Here is a 27373-nt window from a genome sequence, read left to right on the forward strand (position 1 = left end):
CCCCTTTAAAATTTTTTGGCACCTTTTGGAATTTTTACTCACCTGGCAGCGCTCCGGGTCTTCGGTGGCGAGTCAGGCGGCGCTAGGGGTCTTCGGCGTCGGGGTCCTTCCCTCGCTCTGGTCTTCGGCGGCATTTCAGTGGCGAGGGGGGCATCCTTCTGTGCCGCCGAAGACCGGAGCAAGTGAAGAACCCGACGCCGAAGTGCCTCTGAAGACCCGGAGCACTGCCTGGTGAGTACAAGCGGGTGGCGTCTTTTTTATCTCCACTCCCCCTATTTTCTCCACTTGGCTACGCCACTGTTCCCAGCATGGCAAAATTTACAATCTCTGCCTGCAGGGGAAGAGCCTGGGGGAAGCGTGATGTGAAATGAAGTAAAGCCTGTTCTGAAACCTCCACAGCTGCCCTTCTCGCCCTGCCAGGCTGCAGAATGACGCCCACGTCTCGCTCCAGCTTGTCCCGTCCTCCCATGGGACAGGGGAGAGAAATGGCTGCTGTGGAGCCAGCTCAGGTAGGGGTTATTGGGGGGGTTCTTGGTGGGTTCCTGCTGGAGGGAGAGGGGCAGTAAATACTGAAGAGGTGGCAACTTCTGGGGAATGAGGTCTGCAGGGGGCAGGGAATACTCTGAGTGAAGGGAATACCCTGGGTGAAGAAAGGGAGGGGGACAGAGTGTGACACACCTGCTGGGATTTGTTTAACGTCAGCCTAGATCCTCAGAACAAACGCTTGGGTTTTGGGGGAGAAAATTCCCTAATTTGTGAAACAGGAAACAGACAAACCAACCCCCTTGGCAGAGCATGGAAAACTGACCAGACTTGCAGTGTGGACCCCTCAACCTACTAGCCAGAGGCTGGTATGACATGGAAAGGGGGCACCCACCTGGGAGGTGTAGGGAAGATGCCTCAGTCCCTCACATCCAGCTGCTGGCAGTGGAGAGGGTGTTGGGATTCCTACCATGGGGCTGTGCCTGGAGCCTACTGGGGCCTCCATCTCCTGTATCAGTCTGTGGCTAGTAGGTGCATATTGGATCTGCTGGCAGAGACAAGGGGCTCTCTCTTCGTCCCCTCACCCTGATGCCTCCTGGCTGCTCTCAGCAGTGTGGAGATAGGACTCTGCTGACTGCCTCTCTCTCAGAGCTTCCATTTGATTGGCTCCTCTCCCCCAAGAATGGTGGGGCTGTGAGTGGGGCAACAGGTCCTGAGTGTGGGACTCTTGCTCTTTCAGGGGCCGGTGACTTTCGAGGAGGTGGCTGTGTATTTCACCAGGGAAGAGGGGGCTCTGCTGGACCCCACTCAGAGAGCCCTCTACAGAGATGTCATGCAGGAGAACTATGAGAATGTGATCTCACTGGGTAAGAATTCCCGTCCCCTCCATTCTTTGAAGGGGAAATGCAGAGTTAAGGTTCACGCCACCCCCACGAAGCCACCTCTACTCTGACCTGTTTCAGCATCACCCCGACATGCCAATGACACACACACTAGCCCTCTCCCCTCCCCTGTTACAGAACGCTCTGGGAACAGAGCAGTACAGCAGAAAGTCTAACAACTTCTCTTTGCTAAGATAATCATAGAATCATAGAATATCAGGGTTGGAAGGGAACTCAGGAGGTCACCTAATCCAACCTCCTGCTCAAAGCAGGACCAATCCCCAACTAAATCATCCCAGCCAGGGCTTTGTCAAGCCTGACCTTAAAAACTTCTAGGGAAACAGATTCCACCACCTCCCTAGATAACGCATTCCAGTGTTTCACCACCCTCCTAGTGAAAAAGTTTTTCCTAATGTCCAACCTAAACCTCCCCCACTGCAGCTTGAGACCATGACTCCTTGTTCTGTCATCTGCTACCACTGCGAACAGTCTAGATCCATCCTCTTTGGAACCCCCCTTTCAGGTAGTTGAAAGCTATCAAATCCCCTCTCATTCTTCTCTTCCGCAGACTAAAGAATCCCAGTTCCCTCAGCCTCTCCTCAAAAGTCATGTGTTCCAGTCCTCTAATCATTTTTGTTGCCCTCCGCTGGATGCTTTCCAATTTTTCCACATCCTTCTTGTAGTGTGGGGCCCAAAACTGGACACAGTACTCCAGATGAGGTCTCACCAATGTCAAATACAGGGGAACGATCACGCCCCTCGATCTGCTGGCAATGCCCCTACTTATACAAGCCAAAATGCTGTTAGCCTTCTTGGTAACAAGGACACACTGTTGACTCATATCCAGCTTCTCATCCACTGTAACTCCTAGGTCCTTTTCTGCAGAACTGCTGCCTAGCTATTCTTTCCCTAGTCTGTAGCAGTGCATGGGATTCTTCCATCCTAAGTGCAGGACGCTGCACTTGTCCTTGTTGAACCTCATCAGATTTCTTTTGTGCCAATCCTCTAATTTGTCTAGGGCCCTCTGTATCCTATCCCTACCCTCCAGTGGTATCTACCTCTCCTCCCAGTTTAGTGTCATCTGCAAACTTGCTGAGGGTGCAGCCACGCCACCCTCCAGATCATTAATGCAGATATTGAACAAAACTGGCCCAAGGACCGACCCTTGGGGCACTCCACTTGATACCGGCTGCCAACTAGACATGGAGCCATTGATCACTACTCGTTGAGCCCGACAATCTAGCCAACTTTCTCTCCACCTTATAGTCCATTCATCCAGCCCATACTTCTTTAACTTGCTGGCAAGAATACTGTGGGAGACCGTGTCAAAAGCTTTGCTAAAGTCAAGGAATAACACATCCACTGTTTTCCCCTCATCCACAGAGCCAGTTATCTCGTCATAGAAGGCGATTAGATTAGTCAGGCATGACTTTCCCTTGGTGAATCCATGCTGACTGTTCCTGATCACTTTCCTCTCCTCTAAGTGCTTCAGAATGGATTCCCTGAGGACCTGCTCCATGATTTTTCCAGGGACTGAGGTGAGGCTGACTGGCCTGTAGTTCCCCGGATTCTCCTTTTTCCCTTTTTTAAAGATGGGCACTACACTAGCCTTTTTCCAGTTTCAGCAGCTGTTACTGTGCATGCTCAGTGCGAGCCACGGCGGGGTTTCCCGGCCGAGGCCGGGGCTGGAGCAGCTGGAGGGGCAGGGCCGGGAGAACAAAGCCCAGAGCTTGGGGGTGGGGCAGCTCCTGGGGGCGGGGCCTGGCACAGACCGGGGGCAGGGCAGCTCCTGGGGGCAGGGCTCTGGCACAGACCAGATGCTGCTGCTGCCTCTGTGTGATCCGGGAGCCTGGGCTGGGCAGCTGCTGCTCCCCGGCGTCTGTGCTGGGGGGGGGGCTCGTCATTAACCCCTTCGTGCCCAGCCAGGGGGGGCTTTCTCCAGCTGTGACCAGCCCCCTGGGCAGCCCCAGGCTCTACCTGCACTAGGCCCTGGGCTGGAGCCCCCCGGTGAGTGGGAGACCCCAGATGGGGAAGTGTTGGGGATGGACAGGAAAGTGACTCTCTGCCCCAGGGAATCCGGGAGAAGCCTCGGAGCTGCCTCAGCCCCAGTGGAGCTGCAGCCAGGATCTGCCCCCGGCCCCGCTGGGATTCACGGGGGACCAGAGATTGGAGCCTGGCAAGGTCCCCTGTGGTGTGGGGGGTGGTGGGGGTGTCTGGTAGGGAGGGGAGAAGCCGGAGTTCTGGGGGGGGAAGGTCACTGGGGTGCCAGGGAGGAAGAGGTTTGAACTGTCTCTGTGCAGCCAGGAAATTCCCGTGGGAGAAGTGGTGGGCGGGGGAAGGGGGGAGGTGAGTTAATTGGATCCTGTCCCTCTTTGTGCCACAACTTCCCTGGACACTCAGTTACAGACCTAAAAGTCGCAATTCTTCAACAAAAAAACTTCAAAAACAGGCTCCAGCGAGAAACTGCAGAACTGGAATTAATTTGCAAGCTGGAATTAGACTTGAATAAAGACTGGGAGTGGATGAGTCATTACACAAACTAAAAACTATTTCCCCATGCCAATTTTCCCCCACTGTTACTCACACCTTCTTGTCAACTATCTGAAATGGGCCATCCTGATTATCACTACAAAAGTTTTTTTTCTCCTGCTGATAATACCTTAATTGATTACTCTCATTAGAGTTGGAATGGCAACCCCATCCTGCTGAGGTGTGGCTTCCATTGTTTCAGTGTCAGATGGAATCCTCGAAAGTGATTCCTTTGGTTCTGCCTTTTTTTCTAGCATTGTGTTCAGACTTTGTCATGGGGCAGGGGGAGGGAAAAGGGAGTTTAAAAATGTCTCTGTGGGCTTAGCCTGGTAGGAGTGGCCAGGTCTACAAGGTAATAAAGAGATCAAGCATTTTCCCAGCATGGCAGAACCTAGGATGTCTCTCTGCAGGGAAAGGGCCTGGGGCAATCGTGATGTGAAATTAACGGAAGCCTGTTCTGAAACCCCCACAACTGCCCTTCTCACCCAGACAGGCTGCAGAATGACGTCCATGTTTCCCTCCAGCTCATCCCATCCTCCCATGGGACAGGGGAGAGAAATGGCTGCAGAGGAGCCAGTTCAGGTAGGGATTATCAGGGGGTTGCTGGTGGGTTCCTGCAGGAGGGAGAGGGACAGCAAATACACTGGAGGTGGGAAGGTTTGTACAGTCTGGTTTAGAGGTTGGAGTGGGGCAGAAAATGCACAGGGTGGAGAAAGGAAGGAGGACAGGGGCTGGCAAACCTGCCAGGGCTAGTTTAATAAGTGGCCTAGATTCTAGGAACAGACCCATGAGATTTGGAGGTGGAAATGCCCTAATTTGTGAAACAGAAAATAACCCACCTACATGGGGCTAGGAAAACTGAGCAGACTCCCAGTGCTGGAGCCTGACCCGACTAACCAGTGGCTGCTGTGAGATATGAAGGGGGCACCCACCAGTCAGGTTTGGGGAGTTTCCTCACCCTTTATATCCAGCTCCTCACAATGAGGAGGGTGTTGGGCTTCCTACCAGGGAGCTCTCCCTGGACCCTGCTAGGGGCTCTAGCTCCTGTATCAGTCTGTGACTAGAAGGTGTGTGATGAATCTGCTTAGAGAGAGGAGAGGCTCTCTCTTCATCCCCTCACCCTGGTGTTTCCTGGATGCTCTGAGCAGGGTAGGGGTGGGACTCTGTTGACTGCAATGCACCCAGAGCTCCCATTTGATTGGCTCCTCTCCCCCACGAATAGTGGGGCTGTGAGTAGGGCAGCAGGTCCTGAGTGTGGGGCTCTTGCTCTTTCAGGGGCCGGTGACCTTCGAGGAGGTGGCTGTGTATTTCACCAGGGAAGAGGGGGCTCTGCTGGACCCCGCTCAGAGAGCCCTCTGCAGAGACGTCATGCAGGAGAACTATGAGAATGTGACCTTGCTGGGTAAGAATTCCTGTCCCCTCGGTTCTTGGAAGGGGAACTGCAGAGATGAGGTTCACACCACCCCCACAATGCCACCTCTGCTCTGTCCTGTTTCAGCATCACCCCAACATGCCAGTGACACACACACGACCAGAGACCCTCCCCTGCTGCAGAACACTTTGGGAACAGAGCACAGGAGCAGCATCTCACGGTGTCAAATATCTCCTGTTTACACAAGTAGAACCAGGGGTTAGGTCCTGCATAACCAACAGAAGCTTCCTACCCCTGGCTTTCTCTCAAACCCTGAGCCTACTCCACCCAGACCAGAATGTGCTTGGGGTGGAACAAGCAGGCTGCTGGAGTCAGGGCTGCTGGTCCAGGGTTACTGATCACACAGACACTTGGGGCGCCCTTGAATGCTGGCGGGGGGTATCCAGAGAAGGGAGCTCCAGCTGCAGAACATTGAATCTCACCCAGGATTACAGATGACACAACTCCTCACTGCTCTGGATTACACCCCAGCATGTGAAAATGGCCTATGTTGGTAGTGACATTTCTTGAGACATGGAGAGTCTTGCTCCCCCATCGCCATGTGTAATAGCCATACTCTCTCTTCTCTGCAGGCTCCTTGGATTTTTGAGTCCCTCATTCCTGAAGTCACATCACCCTGATTCTTATTTTTCACATTCTGCTTTTCCAGACTATTTAGAGTCTGTTTCTCCTGAATTATAGCTTCTAATTTCCCAGTGTTCTCCATACCCAGGGATTTTTAGACCCTGCCTGGCGGGTCTGTGTTCTGGGAACTGGTTGGTGTCTGGAGGCCCCTGGCTGGAGGCTCTGGGAGCTGATCCTCACCACACTCCTTCTCACTTATTAGCTGGTGATGGAATCCTGGCTCCAATGCCCGGCATTCCCCAACCATGCTCATTCTCTGTGATAACTTTCTATTCACTTATCAATCACTATGAGATGAAACCACAGATTTTGCTTTTCTCCTCTCATAAATACTGCATTAACTTCCAGTTCTGTAGGGAAAATTCTTCCCCCGAGCCCTTGAAATAGATCTGAGGGGTGAGGGAGGTGGAAGGGGATTAGAACTGCCACACAATGATCCCTTCAAGAGGATTCTGGACTCATTCTTTCTGAAATCTGGTCTCTTGCTGTCGTTGCAAGAAAAGACAAGGAGTGACTCCAGATGGACAGTGGGGCAAATGAGATGAGCAATTCTCCCTGTGAGGACATGCTCTCATTCGCTGCTCTCCCCAGAGAACTAAAGGAGGGAAGGCTGCTCAAATGCTCTGTCCCTCTCTGCTCAGAATATTGGGGTTCAGCTTCCTGGGTGACACATTGCAGCCTCCATTGTGATCTGGGAGACCAGGCTTCGGAGCTGCTTCTCCCCTAGCGGGGGTTCTGTGCTGGGAAGTGATGTTAATTAAAGCTTCTTCTCTGCCCGGCCAAGGTGATGCCTTTCTCCAACTGGTACTAGCCCCCTGGGGCAGCCCTGGGCCCGTTAATACTAAATTCTGAGCCAGAGACTCCAGGTAACAGAGAGACCTCAGGGAAAGTGCTGGGGACGGGCATGAAAATGACTCTGTACAAACAGCCCCTCTCATTTCTCCTCCCGTTAGCAATTGTTAGGAGAAAATCCAGCCATGGAGAGCAAAGAACCCAGGAATGGGGCTTTCCCAGCCAGAGGGGCAGGGAGAGAGGATAGGGGAAGGAGAGACGGAAAGGGGCAGTGGTGGAAATGAGTGAGGAGAGAGATTTCCAGCTCTCTGATCCACCCAGACACATGCATTGCAGCATCCCTGGACAGAATCACTTTCCAGTGAAAAAGAAAAGGATCAGACAGAGGAAAAGCCAGTTCCTGAGGGGGTCTGGCTGCCCTGGGGTCAGTGTCCGAGGGAATCCCCCACAATGACTCCTTTGGTTCTGCTGTTTTCTAGCATTGTGTTCAGAGACTTTGTTATGGGGGGTGGAGGGGGAAGGGAGATTAAAAATGTGTCTCTGGGCTTAGTCTGGCAGGAGGGGCCAGGTCTACACTGCAATAAAGAGATCAACCATTTTCTCAGCATGTCAGAATTTACAATCTCTGTCTGCAGGGAAAGAGCCTGGGGGAATTGTGATGTGAAATAAATTAAAGCCTGTTCTGAAACCCCCACAATTACCCTTCTCGCCCGGCCAGGCTGCAGAATGATGTCCATGTTCTGCTCCAACTCATCTCATCCTCCCATGGGACAGGGAAGAAAAATGGCTGCAGAGGCGTCAGCTCAGGTAAGGATTATCTGGGGGTTGCTGGTGGGTTCCTGCAGGAGGGAGAGGGACAGCAAATACACTGGAGATGGGAAGGTTTGCACCGTCTGGGTTGGAGGGTGGCAGGAAATGCACAGGGTGGAGAAAGGGAGGAGGACAGGGGGTGGCAAAGCTTCTGGCAGTTGTTTAATAAGTGGCCTAGATTCTAGGAACCGACCCATGAGGTTCGGAGGTAGAAATGCTCTAATTTGTTGAACAGAAAATAACCTACCTACATGGGGCTAGGAAAACTAACCAGACTCATAGTTCTGAAGCCTGACCTGACTAACCAGCAGCTGCTGTGAGAGATGAAGGGGGCACCCACCAGTCAGGCTTAGGGGAGATTCCCCTCCCTTCATATCCAGCTCCTCACAAGGAGCAGGGAGTTGGGCTTCCTACCAGGGAGCTCTCCCTGGACCCTGCTAAGGGCTCCAGCTCCTGTATCAGTCTGTGGCTAGTAGGTGTGTGGTGGATCTTCTGGGAGAGACAAGGGGCTCTCTCTTCGTCCCCTCACCCTGGTGTTTCCTGGGTGCTCTGAGCGGGATGTCGGTGGGACTCTGTTGACTGCGATCCACCCAGAGCTTCCAGTTGATTGGTGCCTCTCCCACGCAAATAGTGGGGCTGTGAGTGGGGCAGCAGGCACTGAGTGTGGGGCTCTTGCTCTTTCAGGGGCTGGTGACCTTTGAGGAGGTGGCGGTGTATTTCACTAGGGAAGAGTGGGCGCTGCTGGACCCCGATCAGAGAGCCCTCTGCAGAGACGTCATGCAGGAGAATTATGAGAATGTGACCTCGCTGGGTAAGGATTCCTGTCCCCTCTCTTCTTGGAAGGGGAACTGCAGAGATGAGGTTCACGCCACCCCCACAATGCCATCTCTACTCTGTCCTGTTTCAGCATCACCCCAATGTGCCAGTGACACACACACTGCCAGAGACCCTCCCCTGGTACAGAACACTTTGGGAACAGAGCACAGGAGCAGTATCACAGAGTGTCAGGTATCTCCTGTGTGTTGAAGAAAAACTGGGGGTTAGGTCCAGCTCAGGGGTGGGCAAACTTTTTGCCCGAGAGCTACATCTGGGTTGGGAAATTGTACGCAGGGCCATGAATGTAGGGCAGGGGGTTTGGGTGTGGGAGGGAGTGTGGGGTTTTGGAGGGGGTGCAGTGTGCAGGAAGGGGCTCAAGGCAAGGGGTTGAGGTGCAGGAGGGATGTGGGGTGTGGCATGGGCTCAGGTCAGGGGGTTGAAGGCTCAGGGCAGGGGGTTGGGATGCAGGGAGCAGGATGGCTTTGGGGGGTGGGCTCCGGCCCGGTGCCACTTACCTTGAGCGGCTCTGGGGTCATAGCGGTGCACAGCAGGGCTAAGGCAGGCTCCCTGGCCCTGTGCCGCTCCTGGAAGTTGCCAGCATGTCCAGCAGTGGCTCCTGGTGGTGGGGTGGGGCAGGTAGCTCTGCCGCATGCAGCCCTTGCCTGCGGGTACCACCCCAGAAGCTCCCATTGGCCGCGCTTCCCCATTCCAGGCCAGTGGGAGCTGTGGGGGGATGTGCCTTCAGGTGAGGGCAGCACACGGAGCCCTCTGCCCCTCCCACCCCGGGTCCACAGGAATGTGGAGCCAGCTCCTTCCAGGAGCTGCATGGAGCCAGAATAGGCAGGAAGCCTGCCTTAGCCCTGCTGCGCCACGAAGCTGGCAGTCCCGTGGGCCAGATTGAAAGCCCTGATGGGCCAGATCCGGCCTACGGGCCATAGTTTGCCCTCCTCTGGTCCAGCATAACCAAGAGAATGTTCATATCCCCGGCCTTTTCTCAAACCCTGAGCCTACTCCACCCAGACCAGAATGTGCTTGGGGTGTAACAAGCAGGCTGCTGGAGTCAGAGCTGCTGGTCCAGGGTTACTGATCACACAGAGACTCGGTGCGTCCTTGAATGCTGGCTGGGGGTATCCAGACAAGGGAGCTCGAGCTGCAGAACATTGAATGTCACTCAGGATTACAGAAGATACAGCTCCTCACTGGTCTGGATTGCACCCCAGCATGTGAAAATGGCCTAGGTTTGTAGTGAAAATTCTTGAGATATGGAGAGTCTTGCTCCTTCATCGCCATGTGTAATAGCCACAATCTCTCTTCTCTGTAGGCTCCTTGGATTTTGGAGTCCATCATTCCTGAAGTCACATGACCTGATTCTTATTTTTCACTTTCAGCTCTTCCAGACTAATTAGTCTGTTGCTCCTGAATTGTAGCTTCTAATTTCCCAGTGTTCTCCACACCCAGGGATTTTCCTACTCCCTCCCATTGCACTGGACTCACTAGATTTCCTAGCACATAAAAACGGCCATACTGGGTCAGACCAAAGTTCCATATAGCCCAATATCCTGTCTTCCAACAGTTACTGATGCCAGGTATCCCAGAGAGAATGAACAGAACAGGTAATCAATAAATGATTCATATCCTGTTGTCCATTCCCAGCTTCTGGCAATCAGAGGCTACAGACATCATCCCTGCTCATCATGGCTAATGGCCATTCATGGACCTATCCTCAATGAATTTTTTTTTTTTTAAGCTTGTTATAGTCTTGGCCTTCACAACATCCTCTGGCAAAGAGTTCAACAGGTTGACTCTGCGTTGTGTGAAGAAATACTTCCTTTGGTTTGTTTTAAATCTTCTGCCTATTACTTTCACTGGGTGACTCCTAGTTCTTGTGCTATGAGAAGGAGTAAATAACACTTCCTTATCTACTTTCTTCACACCAGTCTTGATTTTATAGCCCTCTCTCATATCCCCCCTTCTTCATCTCTTTTCCAAGCTTAAAAGTCCCATCCTTTTTAATCTCTCCTCATACGGAATCTGTTCCATACCCCTAATCATTTTTGTTGCCCTTTTCTGAAACTTTTACAATTCCAATATATCTTTTTTGAGATGGGGCGGCCACATCTGCATACAGTATTCAAGATGTGGCCGTACCATGAATTTATATAGAGGCAACATGATATTTTATGCCTTATTATGTATCCCATTCTTAATGATTCCCAACATTCTATTAGCTTTTTTGACTGCCGCTGCACATTGACTTCATATTTTCAGAGAACTGTCCACAGTGACTCCAAGATCCTTCTCTTGAGTGGAAACAGCTAATTTAGACGCCATCATTTTGTATGTATAGTTGGGATTATGTTTTCCGATGGGATGCAATATGTGCTATCCTGACATCTAGTACTGCTGAGATCCTGCATTCAGTGATATCCCTGCCCTTCCTGTTCCCTTTCTCCACTGAACCCCACCAGCCCATGCTTACTGTTCCCAGCTTCCCCAGGACTCTCTCACTGTCTCTGGACCTCTCTGTCAGCAAGAAGCAGTGCCAGGGAGACTTGTCCTCTCTCTGGAGTCTTCAACTTCAGGGACATGGATTTATCTTCTCTGTGTCATAATGAGTGTCTATGACATTACCCACAGTACAATCTGGACTGTTGAACAGCTGTATCCCCTCAGTTCTCCAACCTGGAGTGCCTTTTCCACGGTGAGAACAGACCCTCTTGGCCAGTTAACACCCAGTCTCCAGCATGTAACTCTCTCCCAGCTACACAGTATTGAGTGCTGCTAGTCAGCCACTCCTGAATTACACCTCAGGAGAACACCAGCAAATTCTCAAGTGACAGACTTTCCCCAGAAATGTGTGTCCTGCACTGTCCAGCATGCTACTGAACAACACAAGCTCACGTCAGATCTTTCATTTCATCAGTGGAAAATGACATGCACCAGCCTTTGTTATCCCAAATGGAATTTCCCACCAACTTTAAACACACTGGTAAGATAAAACAAGATTAACTACCAAAAAAAAAAAAAAAGATTTTAAGTGACTACAGGTAATGAGGCATAAAAGTCGGAATGGTTTACAAAAGAAATAAAAGATAAAACACAAACTAACATCTAACTTAAGAAACTAAAGTGGATTCAAAGCAAATGATTCTTTCACCAGATGCTGAGACGGGGCTGGCTTTCCTTTCAACCCGGACTCTTCCTAACTGCCACTCCTGCCCAAGTTCAGTTCTGTGGGAGTTGTTGTCATGAGGAGAGGGAAAAGGGGGAGAGAGGGAATCTCAAATGTTTTCCCCATCTCTTTTTATAATTCAGTCCTTTGTACTAGAAGCATCTTCAATTTTCAACTGAGTCATGGTGACGGGCTCTCTGTTGTGGATGTGAGCTTCAAGCCTTCCCTGTGATGCCATGTAAATATATTGTTCACATCTTCCCCCTGCCGGAGAATGGCTATTTAACCAGCTGTTTGCCTTGCTGTCTCTGAAGACCTGGTCTGTGGGTGTTCTCCAGAGTTGTAACATTTTCAGTAATACCATACAGTAAAATCTCATCACTTTACATACGGTTTTGCTACACATATTTTAACAGGAGGATAACATTCAGTAGATTGTGAGTTTACAAACGATATCTCACAAGCCATACTTGTTCATTGGTTTATTAAGTGTGACACTGTATGGAATTGTGAGACCCTTTATATTATTATTATTAATACCAATATTATAAAATTGCAATGAATCATTCTATCTATGTCATGTGAGGTATCTGTGAAACTGTTATAATTTGCTAAATATGATAATCTTGTTTCTATGTTTGTAGCACCTTTGTATTGTGAGTTATAGATGTGCAGGGTATAGCTGTATTTCCAGACTTGTGCAGTGTTTCTGGAGGACACCCCAGGCAGAATGGCATTAGCACTGCCTCGCCTGTTTTATGGCCCATGAAGGGTCATCAGCTGTACAATGAACAAATGGAAAAGACCAAGGGGGATACACCTATTGAGTCAGCCTGCCCTGACCTTGGCATTTTCAGTTAGGACTGCCCCAGGCACACTGGATCACACTAAGTATTGAAGTTAAATTAATAGAATGTTTTTTTTATGTCAAAGTCTTATGAAATCACCTGAACTCCCCTCATCTGAGCAGGGTTTCCAGTTTCCAAACCTGATATAATCTGCCAGCTGGAACAAGGGGAGGAGCCATGGGTCACAGACCTCCAGGATTCAGAAGAGAGAGAGATCCTGAGAGCTCCCTGCACAGGTGAGGAAACATTAAACCTACTCAGAATCTTTAAGAGCCTGAAGGAAACATCTGGGCTACCCTACAGTGCCCTTGGGAGGTCTCGCGGTTCATTATTGTCCCTATCAGGGGTCATATCCTCAGGGTAAATATAGCTCATGGCTTTCTGTAGATCCTAGCAGACACCAGGCAGTAGCTTCCTCCCTCCCCCCTGTGTATTTGGATAGGATGTGAAGACTTGATCCCCTCCTCTCTCCTATTTGGGGGAAGAATTTGAGGGAGTTCAGTTCCTGAATTTTATTTGACATCTCTCTAGCACTTTTTTGGTTTGGTCTTCCCCTTTCCATCCCTGTTTGAGGTTTCTGTCTCTATCACGGCAGGTGATGCAATGGCATGTGAGAAAGAGGAGCAGAATTCTCAGCAGGAAGATGCTGGGCAAGTGGATAAACATGGAGCATTATTGCAAAGATCAAAAAGGAATGTGTCCAGGAGTCATGAGCAGGGAAAATCCTGTGAGATTCAGCACAGACTAGAGAGGGAGCAGGGAAACCAGCCAGGGGAGAAAGTGGATAAATATATTTACTGTCAGGGAACTCAGAAGAACCTCAGGGAAACCACAACCCAGCAGGAAATCCTCATGGGAAAGAGAAAAAATACATGCATGGAGGGTGAGAAGAACTTAAGTGACTACTCAGCCCTTATTAAATGTCAGAGAATCCACACAGGGGAGAGGCCGTATGAATGCCGTGAGTGTGGGAAAACCTTCAATCACAGCTCGCACCTTATTAGGCATCAGAGAATCCACACAGGAGAGAGGCCGTATGAATGCCGTGAGTGTGGGAAAAGCTTCAGTTGCAGCTCACATCTTATTACCCATCAGAGAATCCACACAATGGAGCGGCCCTATGAATGCAGTGATTGTGGGAAAAGCTTCACTAACAGATCAACCCATCGTAATCATCAGAGAATCCACACAGGGGAGAGGCCCTATGAATGCAGTGAGTGTGGGAAAAACTTCACTGAGAGATCAGGCCTTTTTCGACATCAGAGAATTCACACAGGAGAGAGGCCCTATGAATGCAATGAGTGTGGGAAAAACTTCATTCACAGATCAGGCCTTGTTCAACATCGGAGAATCCACACAGGGGAGAGGCCCTATGAATGCAGTGAGTGTGGGAAAACCTTCATTCGGTGCTCAAGCCTTGTTAGTCATCAGAGAATCCACAGAGGGGAGAGGCCCTATGGATGCAGTGAGTGTGGGAAAAGCTTCAGTCAACGCTCAAGCCTTGTTAGTCATCAGAGAATCCACACAGGGGAGAGGCCCTATGAATGCAGTGAATGTGGGAAAACCTTCAACTGCAGTTCACACCTTATTAAACATCAGAGAATCCATACAGGAGAGAGGCCCTATCAATGCACTGAGTGTGGGAAAAACTTCACTAACAGATCAACTCATCTTAATCATCAGAGAATCCACACAGGGGAGCGGCCCTATGAATGCAGTGAGTGTGGGAAAAACTTCCCTCACAGATCACATCTTATTACCCATCAGAGAATCCACACAGGAGAGCGGCCTTATGAATGCAGTGAGTGTGGGAAAAGCTTCACTAACAGATCAAGCCATCTTAATCATCAGAGAATCCACACAGGAGAGAGGCCCTATGAATGCAGTGAGTGTGGGAAAAACTTTCCTCACAGATCACACCTTATTTCCCATCAGAGAATCCACACAGGGGAGAGGCCCTATGAATGCAGTGAGTGTGGGAAAAGATTCAGTAACAGATCAACCCATCTTAATCATCAGAGAATCCACACTGGGGAGAAGCCCTATGAATGCCGTGACTGTGGGAAAAAGTTCACTCATAGATCAGGTCTTTTTCATCATCAGAGAATCCATACAGGGGAGAGGCCCTATGAATGCAGTGAGTGTGGGAAAACCTTCAATCACAGCTCGCACCTTATTACGCATCAGAGAATCCACACAGGAGAGAGGCCCTGTGAATGCAGTGAGTGTGGAAAAACCTTCAATTGCAGCTCACGCCTCATTACCCATCAGAGAATCCACACAGGAGAGAGGCCCTATGAATGCAGTGTGTGTGGGAAAAGCTTCACTAGCAGATCAACCCATCGTAATCATCAGAGAATCCACACAGGGGAGAGGCCCTATGAATGCAGTGAGTGTGGGAAAACCTTCAATCGTAGCTCAAACCTTATTACCCATCAGAGAATGCACACAGGTGATAAACCCTATGAATGCAGTGAGTGTGGGGAGACCTTTTTTTGGAGCTCAGCCCATGTTAGGCATCAGAAAATCTGCAAGGGAGATCAACACCATAAAAGCCTCTAGGGCTATCAAGGCTTCTTTTTTTTAATAATACTTTGGCTGATTCCCACATAGTGATATTTAAAGCTGTTTCAACTGTTTGCAGCACTGCTATCCCCCAGCTTGTCCAGATGAGGTGCCCATTTTGGCATTTTTCAGTTTGCCCCGTTTTGAGGTAACCCCTTTGTCCTTTCTATCAACTCCATTGTCCCATGAAGCTAAGCAGAGGTAAGAATCCTTACATGCTTCCCACAACAACCAAATTGCTGCTGCATCTCTTTTGGCAGTACTAGAGGGTTTGTATACGAGGATATATTGAGCCAGTCTATCCTCTAGGTCCAAAATGGTGCAGACATCAGCTAAGGCTTGTTCTGTCCAAGGACTGTGCCTAAATTTGTGAAGGATTTGTTTAAAAGGAGTGATCTCCTGAACAAATGGTGAGGTTGGGGCCACCTCCAGTTCTATTTCCCCTTCAGGCAAAAGTTTACCCGGCCTTTTCTTGAACATTTTTTAAAAGCTTGTTCAAACTTTCCCGTCACAGCTGACAGTTCAGCAAGCAACACAGCCTAGATTCTGAAATCATAGCTGAATAATATGAGCTCTGTAGTACTTTTATGCATATATTTACCTCTGCCTATATATATTCTTCAAGGCCAGGAGGTTGATTCACCTCTGTCTATATATATATATCCTCAAGACCTGGGAGGTGGACAAACTCCTATACCCTTCAGAGTTTGTCTGGTTACCCAAATAAAAGTGCCAAGCTCTCTAGAGCTGGTGATGTGCACACCAATTTTCACAATAACCAAGATATATGCAATATTCCCCCTTTCGCAATTCTCCACTAAAATGTTATACTTAGAAAATAAAAACCAGCAGGATCTTATTCAGGGGATAAGGCAATATGCCACGTTTATTGTGAATACAGAAAGAATCAAGGTAAGTAACCAGTTATAGTTCTAACTTTCCATTCACTCACTCATTCACCCACACACACAAGTTCTGCAAGGTTGTTATTATAGTTACCAGCCTAGAAGTTTCTTGTGCCAAGTCACTCGCCAGGTGGCCTGGACATGAGGATGGAGCCGGGCCTTGTCAGATGTGCATCCGATGCTCCTGGAAGTTGGTTGCAGAACCAAAGTCCTCAGTCTTTAGGGTCTGTCTTTATAGGGATCCATCCTCATACAAGCCTATGGGGTTTGCCTCGTCGTGCTGTTGTCATGTTTGAAGTGATAATCAATAACACAGATGGCACAGCAATGATGGTTTGTTGTTATCTTGTTCTTCGGTACCTCTGTCCTTGAGGCAGTTGAGGTGTGCCGTCAGGGTTATTGGGTTATCTCGCCCAGCGCATTCTTCGGCCAAACGGTCCTGTCAGAGGATAGTTGTTTTTCTTCCTCCAGATGTGGTGTCATTATTATTATTCTAAGTCTGGCACCTCAAACTTTTATTACTCATCCAAACATCCAACCGCAATCACACTCTATTCCACTTAACATTTTTCCTATCACATCCATATTTTATTACCTATTCATTCTTTAACATAACCATTCTAAAATCATTCGGGCTTGACAGGCTCCAATAAACCTGTTCATACCACTTGTTACACAGGAAAAGAAAACAAGCCAGATAAAAATGCAAGAGTGGGGGTTAACAGATCTTCCTGAGTTCAGGAAAACAGTTGTAACAGCAGCTGTCCTTAAGGGTACTCTTATCACTTGAGAACAGACTTTTTGTCTCGGGATGTGCTTCTACAATTAACACAGACCATATAAACAGACAGGCATATTTCAATTAACACAAACTCAGCAAGTTGAGCGGTGTATTTCTTTCTAATGATCAGGCTGAATCCGGGGTCTGTTTTGGGCTATTGTTTCTCACATTTTCCCAGAACATAAATGTATTAATTATTACTTTAATCCAACACCATGCACAGTTTATCTTCATCACATTCTATCCCTCCGCTTCTCAAAGTGTCATGTGATAAAGTGTTCTCAGCTGTCTGTGCTTGGAGACGATACTTTGACTTTTTTAATCTTATATCAGAGTTGCTATGACTGGAGATAAAAGTGTCAAAGACCTGGAAGGGGAATTCAAATGGATCCCAAACACAGTGTGATCATTTGGAGTTAAAAATCCCAGATTCCATCTATTGGTAAAGCCACTTCTGGCAAGCTGGCTGTTTTGTCCCCCATTATGGGAATGCTAGGATACTAAAAATTTTGTTTCAGAGTTGTAGCTGTGTTAGTCTGTATCAGAAAAAACAATGAGGAGTACTTGTGGCACCTTAGAGACTAACAAATTTATTTGGGCATAAGCTTTCTTATGCCCAAATAAATTTATTAGTCTGTAAGGTGCCACAAGCATTCCTCATTGTTTTTAAAAAATTTGTAAATATCGTAAGTGACTATTGAGACAGTGCTGAGTGAAGCAGGGTTGAATGGATCAGAGGAGAATGTGATGGGAAAATCTCTTGTCCTGATTCTGAGTAATCAGATATAACCTGCTCTGGAATTTCACTTGACACTTTCATTGTCAAGTATTCTATCTCTCTCTGATGTGGGTTTCTAGCTTTCCTGAAAGCTGTTTGGTCACCCAATTGGATATTCTGTTTGATAGGATGTAGCTCAGATTTTATTGGAGAATTTAAGACAAATGGCCATTTGCTGAAGTCATCATTTCTCACTTCAGCTTTGCTTTTCCCCCACCCCTCCATGATGACATGGAGGAGGTTCAAGTGCAGTTCTGTCAACAGGAGACAACACTCCAATTTACTGGACATGCTAACAGAGTAACAGTGGTGATTTAAAATCTCCACTCAGAAATGGTGAACAACAGCCGAACCCCAACTAACTCAACAAAGTGTGCCCTTGTTGCCAAGAAGGCCAATGGCATTTTGGGATGTATAAGTAGGGGCATTGCCAGCAGATTGAGGGACGTGATCGTTCCCCTCTATTCGACATTGGTGAGGCCTCATCTGGAGTAGTGTGTCCAGTTCTGGGCCCCAAGCTACAAGAAGGATGTGGAAAAATTGGAAAACGTCCAGTGGAGGGCAACAAAAATGATTAGGGGGAAGGAGCACATGATTTATGAGGAAAGGCTGAGGGAACTGGGATTGTTTAGTCTGCGGAAGAGAAGAATGAGGGGGGATTGATAGCTGCTTTCAACTACCTGAAAGGGGGTTCCAAAGAGGATGGCTCTAGACTGTTCTCAGTGGTAGCAGATGACAGAACAAGGACTAATTCAGGGGGGAGGGATAACTCAGTGGTTTAAGCATTGGCCTGCTAAACCCAGGGTTGTGAGTTCAATCCTCGCATTTAGGGATCTGGGGCAAAAATTGGGGATTGGTCCTGCTTTGAGCAGGGGGTAGGACTAGATGACCTCCTGAGGTCCCTTCCAACTCTGATATTCTATGATTCTAATGGTCTCAAGTTGCAGTGGGGGAGGTTTAGGTTGGATATTAGGAAAAAACTTTTTCACTAGGAGGGTGGTGAAGCACTGGAATGGGTTACCTAGGGAGGTGGTGGAATCTCCTTCCTTTGAGGTTTTTAAAGTCAGGCTTTAGAAAGCCCTGGCTGGGATGATTTAGTTGGGGATTGGTTCTGCTTTGAGCAGGGGGTTGGACTAGATGACCTCCTGAGGTCCCTTCCAACCCTGATATTCTATAATTCTATGATCATAGTCTAGTACAATTGGTTAAGTCAATACTGTCTCAGATGATCTGGCAGAGAATTCCATGGTAAGTGATTTTGAACTAGGCAAAATGCCCTTGTATTTGGTTCCCAAAGCATTTGTAATGCAGGCCCCAGAGAAGATCTCTCCTAGCTAATCCTATGATATGGGGAATGCCTCCCTTTATGACGCAGATATTGAGGAAATAGAAGTGGGGGTTTTGTTGAATTTATCCATTGTATGTGCTACAAAGTGTGTATAAAATGAAATCAGTATTGGAAATTTAGTAGAGGCAGAAAAATAGCTATTTTTGAATAGAAACTGAAGCTCTGGTAACTAACAGAGATTCTGATCCAGCCCTGTATGCAGACCCTTGCCTGGAACTGTGCCACCAAATTAAAGAAATCTGGGCATGTTTCGGGAGCCATTCACTGCTGAGATTTTGAGTAGTTTTGTAAAGGATTTTACTTCAGAGAAGTGTAAATTTACCCTAACCAAGGCCAAGGATTTGGAAAGAACTGGGGCTGAAAGAGTACACACTCGGTTCTTGGTTTCCACCCCAGTAAAGGAAGCTCTGGTGACCAATGACCGAAGGAAAATTGTTTGTACAACTCCACTTACTAGTGCAGTGTCACTGATTACAGTTCCAAAGGATGCCAGGGTTAGATTGAGAATGATCATCCTTCACCGTTTGGATGCAAAGAGAGAGTGTTTCATAGGACATTCCTTCCCCGTGGATCCCAAACTGGCTGCCTAATTGGGTAACAAGGACTTTCAGGCTGTAGAAATGATGGAAACCAATGAGGCAACGAATGTGTCAGGCTCCAATTTCAGACGTCTGGATATTCGCATGTTGAGTCCTGATTCTCTGGTTTTGTGTCTGACGTTCTGGCTACACAATAAAGCTGATGTTGGCGCAGATGCACCGATGTAACTGCGCTGGTGTTGCACTGTTATTACACATGCTCTAAGCCAATGGGACTAATCAATTAAGGTGGGCTATTATCAGCAGGAGAAAAAAAACTTTTGTAGTGATAATCAGGATGGCCCATTTCAAACAGTTGACAAGAAGGTGTGAGCAACAGTAGGGGCGAAATTAGCATGGGGAAATAGTTTTTAGTTTGTGTAATGACTCATCCAATCCCAGTTTTTATGCAAGCCTAATTTAATGGTGTCCAGTTTGCAAATTAATTCCAGTTCTGCAGTTTCTTGTTGGAGAGGTTTTTGAAGTTTTTTTTTGTTGAAGAATTGCAACTTTTAAGTCTGTAATTGAGTGTCCGGGGAGATTGAAATGTTCTTCAACTGGTTTTTGAATGTTATAATTCTTGACATCTGATTTGTGTCCATTTATTCTTTTGCGTAGAGACTGTCTGGTTTGGCCAATGTACATGGCAGAGGGGCATTGCTGGCACATGATGGCATATATCACATTGGTAGATGTGCAGGTGAACGAGCCCCTGATGGTGTGGCTGATGTCATTAGGTCCTATGATGGTGTCCTTTGAATAGATATGTGGACAGAGTTGGCAAGAAACTTCTGTCTCAGACCTTTCAAACTCATCACACCTATTACACTGATTTTATGATATTTATCCAGGAAGCATAGCAGTGAGATCTCTGCTGAAAGCTTGTAAATTATTGTTACTCCTAATCACTGCAAGAGGTGTGTACGAGTCATATTTAAGGAGTAATGTAAGTACATGGAAAATTATGCCCTTATGGTATTGTCATGAAAGTCAGTCACCCTAGTCACAGGTCTTGGTGGGGATGGCACATTCAAGTGGGAGGGAATTGTCACCCATTCCTTGCTAACCAGTTATGTGATGTATTGCTCAATTGTCAACCTTTGCACCAACCCAAAAAACCCCATGGAAAACTATCAAAGACAAACTATAGACATCGAAACCCTATGGCAGTGAAAAGGACTATATTCACAGAAAGGACAATCTCCTCGTTGTCATAAAGACAAAAGACTGATTCAGTTTATAACAGGGCGGAGAAACACACTTTGGCTCCATTCAACAAGGAGATCCCTAATGACCAGTGGTGCTTCATGAAAGGCAGGGCCCTGGCTCCTAGGGACTAGCAATCACTGCAATAGACTGAAATGTGAGGTGAGAATCTATTTAGATAGGAAAGGTAACTATTAAAAAGTGTAGGTTGCATTTTGTGATTTTGTTTTGTTGGTAACTGTTTCTGTCACCCACATAAATCTCTCTCCCTTGTTAAATAAATTTCCGTTTGTTCAATAACTGTACTCAAGTGCTGTGTGTGAAACAGTAAAACTGGTAACTGGGGGTACACCATTGCTTCTGGAAGAGAGGATGTGGGATTTATTTGAGTATCTGGTGATCGGGGCTGGACCTAGAGAGGGACACATTGAAGGAACTAGGGGTTTAGGGTGCTTCTATTGTCAACTGGCCGGGCTGCTGTAGCTCAGAGAAGGGTGCTTTGAGTGCCTGACAGGCTGGGTGAGTTTGGTCACTAATATCCAGCTGCCAAATGCAAAACTCCCTCTTCTTAGTGGCAGGTGGCAACAAGGAGCCCTCAGCACCCTGAGAAGGGTCTCAGTGCGCATCTGTGTTGATCCACCTGTGAAATCCACACAAAGAAAGCACCCTATAGCATAGTTCCCTGGCTCAAAATAGCCCTAAAACTCTCCTATGAAATCATGGAACTTGTGCTCTTCCCTCTGAGAAAGCATGTAAAGAATCCAAGTGCTGGAGGGTAGGGACAGGATACAGAGGGACCTAAAAAAATTGGAGGACTGGGCCAAAAGAAATCTGAGGAGGCTCAACAAGGACAAGTGCAGAGTCCTGCACTTAGGAGAGAAGAATCCCATGCACGGCTACAGGCTGGGGACTGGCTGGCTGGCTAAGTGGCAGTTCTGCAGAAAAGGACCTGGGGATTACAGTGGATGAGAAGCTGGATACGAGTCAATAGTGTGTCCCTGTGGCTAAGAAGGCCAGTGGCATATTGGGCTGCATTAATATCAGTGTTGCCAGCAGATCGAGGGAAGTGATTATTCCAGGGGTGGCCAACCTGTGGCTCCAGAGCCATATGCGGCTCTTCAGAAGTTTAATAGGCAGCTCCTTGTGTAGGCACTGACTGGTTGGAGCTACAGGCGCCGACTTTCCAGTGTGCCGGGGGGAGTGTGTGTGTGCGCTCACTGCTCAACCCCTGCCTCTGTCACAGGCTCGACCCCCCACTCCACCCCTTCCCATCCCCTCCCCTGATTAGTCCCCTCCATTTGGCACTGGTGAGGCCACACCTGGAGGACTGCATTCAGTTTTGCCCCCCCCCCCCCCCCACTACAGAAAGGATGTGGACAAACTGGGGAAAATCCTGAGGAGGGCAATGAAAATCATTAGGGGACGGGGGCACATGACTTATGAGGAGAGGCTGAGGGAACTGGGCTTATTTAGTCTGCAGAAGAGAAGAATGAGGGGGGATTTGGTAGCTGCTTTCAACTACCTGAAAGGGGGTTCCAAAGAGGATGGCTCTAGACTGTTCTCAGTAGTGGCAGATGACAGAACAAGGAGTAATGGTCTCAAGTTGCAGGGGGCAGGTCTAGGTTGGATATTAGGAAACACTATTTCCCCAGGAGGGTGGTGAAGCACTGGAATGGGTTATCTGGGGAGGTGGTGGAATCTCCATCCTTAGCGGTTTTTAAGGTCTGGCTTGACAAAGCCCTGGTTGGGATGATTTAGTTGGGGATTGGTCCTACTTTTAGCAGGGGGTTGGACTAGATGACCTCCTGAGATCCCTTCCAACCCTGATATTTTATGACTTAGGAAACATGGGCTTTTCATTCCTTAGTCTCTGGCACCATTGTGTGGCAATTTCCTTTTACTCCTTTCAATTAAAAGTTTTATTTTGCAATGAAATATTCTGTCCCTGGGGAAGACCCAGGAGCGGAGGCTGCATTCATCATACCTACAAAAAAATGTTTGAAATATTCCCTAGGCCTGTCGATCCCAGCCTGCCTTTTGTGGTGCTGCTGCCCATGCAGATCAATCCCAGCCCCCAAAATCTGCTGATGCCTGCCCGGCTGAGCTGTGTGGAGTGTGAAGCCCTTTCATTCTGCTTTGCCTAGTTTCCATAACTTGGCGGGACTGCAGCTGCCTTTTTTCCCTTCGGACCTTCCACCCCACTCTCAATCCAGCTCCTTTGTGTCCAGGGCTTCTTCTCCCAGGAGAAGGACATTGCAAGGGGCTGGGTCTCTGTTTACCTTTTGTCTCTAAGATGCTCCAGAGTGTCTAATATTGGGGTGTCTGAACACCTTGGCCCTGTGTGGAGCTGCCACTCACTCTCCATTCCTTTGTTCTCATCTCTCACTGCATCCAGCATTTTTACTGGCCATCATCAGCATCTCAAACGCATTGTACTTGCCTTCTGTTTAGAGACAGTGTCCCTGCAGTGTGTAAACTGCCTGAATCTCTGTTATCTAAGCACTGACTGCCCCTCCATTTCCTTGGCACCCAGTCTGGGCAGATGGGACCTTTCCCCCAGGGATCAGAGATTCACCCCTTCTCCTTTATCAATGACCATCATCCCCAGAAGCACAGATTCTCAATAGTACCAAGGTGATTGAGGAGCCCTAACCCTACTGGCCTTGATGGGACTGGTGCTTGTCTCTGTCTGTGAGGAGGATTCAAAGCTGTGCAGGGAAATGTCAATGGATTTTCAGTCCAATGGCTTAACCACTCGTCCGTGACAGCTAAGGATAAGCAAAGCCTCAGGGCAAAAGAAACACCCCAGCCCCTGTTCTAAGTGACCACAACAAGACTGGGAGTTGAAACCCCCAGGAATCCCGGGCCAGCCATGTTAGGGTTATGAGGCTTCTGCCACACACGACAGTAGAAAGAGAGTCCTTGAGGTCAGGCAGGCCTCTGGGTAAGGGAGTGGGAGCGAGGACTCGGATCCTTTCACTAGCCGGTTCCACCAGGGTAGTGCATAAGCCAGGAACATTTGTCACAATAGCAGCATCATACCCCCCTTTACACTTGCACTCTGTACTCATTACTTTACTGCAGCTGCTCCCTCTCTCCCATTGGCTCTCTCAGCACCTGGCCCCACAGCTCTTCCTGCCAGTCAGAGACCTCACTTTCTGGGCCTGCTTCTGTGGATGTGAGCCTCTCTCATGATTCTTAAGGACTCAGCAGGAGAAAGGGGCCTTTCCAGGAAACTGTCGCGGCTTCTGGGAATCCGTGTGTGGCTCTGGACACCACCAGCAATCATTTGGCTCCTGGCACACAAGGCAACTTAAAAGCTCACTGCCCGGGCAGGGGCTTGAATTCTTGACCCTCAGAGCTTGATGACTGACTGAGCTAGCCAGGCTTGCTAAAAGTATTTATTCCTGCCACGACAAGAGAAAGCAGGCAGGTAAAAGAGAGGCAAAAAAAGTCCCAGAAACCCTACTCTTTTTCTCCACGGCCTCTGCCTACCAGCAGGATTCCTCCTCCTTCCTGGGCCTCAGGGCAACTAAATCTCTGCACCTACACAGCCAGTCCATCCACTGCACCTTAATCCCCCATGTTGATGCCTCCCTGCCAAAGTCCTGCACCTGGCTCCATAGAATTAGGTCTCACATCTCGCTGGAAACTCGACTTCTTGTGCCCGGAGACTCTCTGCACCCCCAGTAGATGACCTGAGAAACACAGTGTCCGTCTTTTCTAAGTGCTTGAAAAGGTTTTTCTCCTGTGACCGCATGGCCTAAAGGATAAGGCGTCTGACTTCAGATCAGATGATTGAAGGTTGAGTCTCTTTGGGGCCGTGCTTGTGCAGTTTTCCCTTTGTGCTGGAAGTCCTGCTTTCTTCAGGGCTGGAGCCTCTTCTTGGCCGCTCAGGCCAATGCTCTGGCTTCAGCTAGAGTCCCAGAAAGGAGTTGTGGGTAGGGCATCACAAAGGCTAGGGTGTGAGCCCTAGATCTTCCAGTCTAGCCTTTGCCATTCCTGATTTACCAAAGAAATTGGGTGGATGCCCGGCCTAGTGTGTGGAGCAGTTTCCCTCTTCCAAATCTGCGCCTGACCCTGTGCTTGAGGGGGCTTGCCAAATAGCGCCTTTGGAGCCTGGGTGTTTCTCTGCTTCTCACCTGCTGGGAAAAAGCCTCTTGGGGAAAAAAATCTCCTGCCCCACTGCAAAAGTGAGCACCTTGCATGGGACCGGTAAGAGGCCCCACCAGGGGGGCTGGCCCTCCTTTCATACTGCCTTCTGATGTTGGTCACAGAGCATCAGCAGCTGCCCCACATGCTGGTCTGTGGGTGACCTTCAGCGGGTGTTTGGCATGGCCAGCATAGGCATGGTCCTCCCCTCCTCTTGCCCCGCCCTTGGTTGCTCTGTGGCTTTTAAGCCTTCCCTTGGAGCTGTCAGCATCTGCCACCTCTGCTCTAGGTGCCCAGTGGAGGAGAGGTGTGCTGGGCTCCAGCCTGGGACTCTTCCTCCCTCCTGCCTAGCCCTGACTATTAACCCTGGCCCTGGCACTCCTTTCTTTAAGTGTCATGTGGGCAAGAGGAAAAGTGTGGCAGCAAGTACAAGGGCCAGACTTTTGGGCATCAGGTGAAGCAGCGAGAATCCCATCCATCAGGCCATAATGCAGGCCTGCAGGCAAAGATAGCAAGGGTGTCAAGTTCTAGAGCCCCAACCCATTGCAGCCATCCTGTCAAGCCATCCAGACCAAAGACCTGGCTCCATTGGGCATGTCACCAAGCACAGAGGGAAAAGACTTGCCCTTGCACAAGTGGAGACAGGAAAGGTGAGCACTTTGAACTTTGCTGCAAGCCAACACAAGGTCCCACTGAGATTTGAGCTTAAATTGCAGGATTCAGAGTCCGGAGTGCTAACCGTTACACCATAGAACCAGCTTATGTTGTCTTCTGTGGACATCTGTGACCCTCACGGGGATGGCTTGTGTCAGGGGACTGTTGGCCCCTTACTAAAACTTAGTGGGGTTTTTTGGTTGGCTAGTTCCAATACCAAAAGAAAGGGGAAGGGTTAATGGGAAATCAGGACCCTGAGACTGACAGTCCCCAGGGGCAATGGGGAGAGGCCAAAGCTCCAGGTCAGCCTGATTGACAGGGTAGGCAGGCAATTGAGAGTCAGCAGACCAGTTAATTTCCCCCTGCATAGAACCCAGAGCAGCTCCTGCCTAGCTGGGTCTCCTGACAGCTACAGCGGTCCAAGGAGCTGCCCAGGATGTTCCCCTACGTCCCCATGCAGGGCAGCTGTCAGTTCTTGCCGCATGAGTAGAGGTGGTGAGTATCGTCACATGGGGGACTAGGGCTTGATTCCCTGGTGAGAAAGCTGGGATTTTGACACCAAGGGTATATCTACAGTACAATTAAAAACTCACAGCTGGCCCAGGCCATCTGATTTGGGTTTGTCCAGGCTCAAGCTCTGGGGCTGTTTAATTGCAGTGTAGAAATTCTTACTTGGGCTGGAGCCTAAGTACTGGGACCATCCACACTCATTAGGTTCAGTGGCCCATATAATGAAGAGGAGTTCATAAACTGGGGAGAATACAGAGGGAACTGCATCTGGACAGACACTTCTTAGCAAGGCTCTATCTTTATCATCTCAGTGACTCCAGATTCAACTTGCTCAGGTTAGAAATAAAAGTTTTTTGTAACTGCGAGCCTTGGAAATAGCCTAAGATGTGAAAGTCAGAGCTGGATTAGTTCAAGCTCATGCACCCTTATCACTAATGAAGGAGTGAATGAATGTACAAACCAATGTAGCCTCAACATGTCATTTGCATCCTCAGCCCTTGTCCCTGTGACAGGATCTCAAGGACAGACAGAAATGTTACTCAGTGTCAGGAGAGAGAAGCATTTTCCCTTGTGTGTTCCCCCAGGCCGTTGTGAAAAGCAACAAAGGTGCTTTAGGTTATTTTCTTTCACTGATTTATTTTTTCATTTTGATTTGGGAGGAAAGACTAATTTGACCTGCCAGCTTTTTGAACTGGTTAATGTTAAGTGACTAGGTGGTCAGTTAACCAAAAGCCCTTAAAGTTGAACTCTTGGGTGAATGGAATGATCTGATTTATATTAAACCTTGCAAGGCAACAGATTGTTACATCAGTTAGAAGAGCCTGGTTTGGTTTGTTTGCTTGTTTGTTTGTTTTCCCTGATAAATTGCAGAGGGTTCAGAGAAGAGACACAGCAATGATTAAAGGCTTGAGCAGGGAGAGACGTTTAAAAACAAACCCAGCCTTTCCTGCTCCTGCCGGCTGTAGCTGGTGAGGACATTTTCCTTCTCTACTCCAGGGTCTCTCTTCTGCCAGGTTCTCAACCAGTGAGCCTGCCCTGCAGAACATGGCAGAGCAGTTTCGAGAGAGGCTGCAGGACTCACCATGTAAGACTGCAGCAGCTGTCGCACCTTGACTGACCATGGGCCAAATCCTGCAGCCCTGGATGACCAGGATAACCTGAGGATGCAGAGAATTCTGTTGCAGATCCCAAAGCTTCCGCAAAGCTCATAGGAAGCCAGGCTGTGAGTGGACTCTCACATTCCCTTCCCTAGCAGCATAGAAAAAACTCCTTTCACACATAGAATCATAGAATATCAGAGTTGGAAGGGACCTCTGGAGGTCATCTAGTCCAACGCCCTGCCCAGAGCAGGAGCAATCCCAACTAAATCATCCCAGCCAGGGCTTTGTCAAGCCTGACCTTAAAAACTTCTAAGGAAGGGGATTCCACCACTTCCCTAGGTAACGCATTCCAGTATTTCAGCACCCTCCTAGTGAAAAAGTTTTTCCTAATATCCAACCTAAATCTCCC

General features: G+C 48.6%; 2 protein-coding genes and 1 long non-coding RNA gene across 4 annotated transcripts in view; 1 reads left to right on the plus strand and 2 right to left on the minus strand.

Annotated features, from left to right (window-relative positions):
• The window catches only part of LOC102943236 (zinc finger protein 883), a 2438435-nt gene that overhangs the window by 717219 nt on the left and 1693843 nt on the right, over window positions 1-27373 (plus strand). Inside the window, exons 8-10 of one of the 2 annotated variants that reach the window (XM_043537222.1) lie at window positions 8236-8362; window positions 12507-12623; window positions 12983-20843. The exons of the other annotated variant lie outside the window; for it this stretch is intronic. Coding sequence (XP_043393157.1) covers window positions 8236-8362; window positions 12507-12623; window positions 12983-14949 — 2211 coding nt within the window. The 3' untranslated portion in view covers window positions 14950-20843. Of the gene's footprint in view, window positions 1-8235; window positions 8363-12506; window positions 12624-12982; window positions 20844-27373 lie in introns of those variants that run through there. 2 annotated transcript variants of the gene reach the window in all.
• Window positions 1-27373, minus strand: part of LOC114020163 (zinc finger protein 501) — a 1907800-nt gene that overhangs the window by 683220 nt on the left and 1197207 nt on the right. The window lies entirely within an intron of this gene.
• On the minus strand, window positions 24026-27109 carry LOC122463967. Its single transcript, XR_006287770.1, has 2 exons — window positions 24116-27109; window positions 24026-24060 (listed from the first exon to the last, which is right to left on the minus strand). It is a non-coding gene; the product is annotated as an uncharacterized LOC122463967 (long non-coding RNA).

Source organism: Chelonia mydas, chromosome 28, assembly GCF_015237465.2.
Source record: "Chelonia mydas isolate rCheMyd1 chromosome 28, rCheMyd1.pri.v2, whole genome shotgun sequence".
Lineage (NCBI taxonomy): Eukaryota > Metazoa > Chordata > Testudines > Cheloniidae > Chelonia > Chelonia mydas.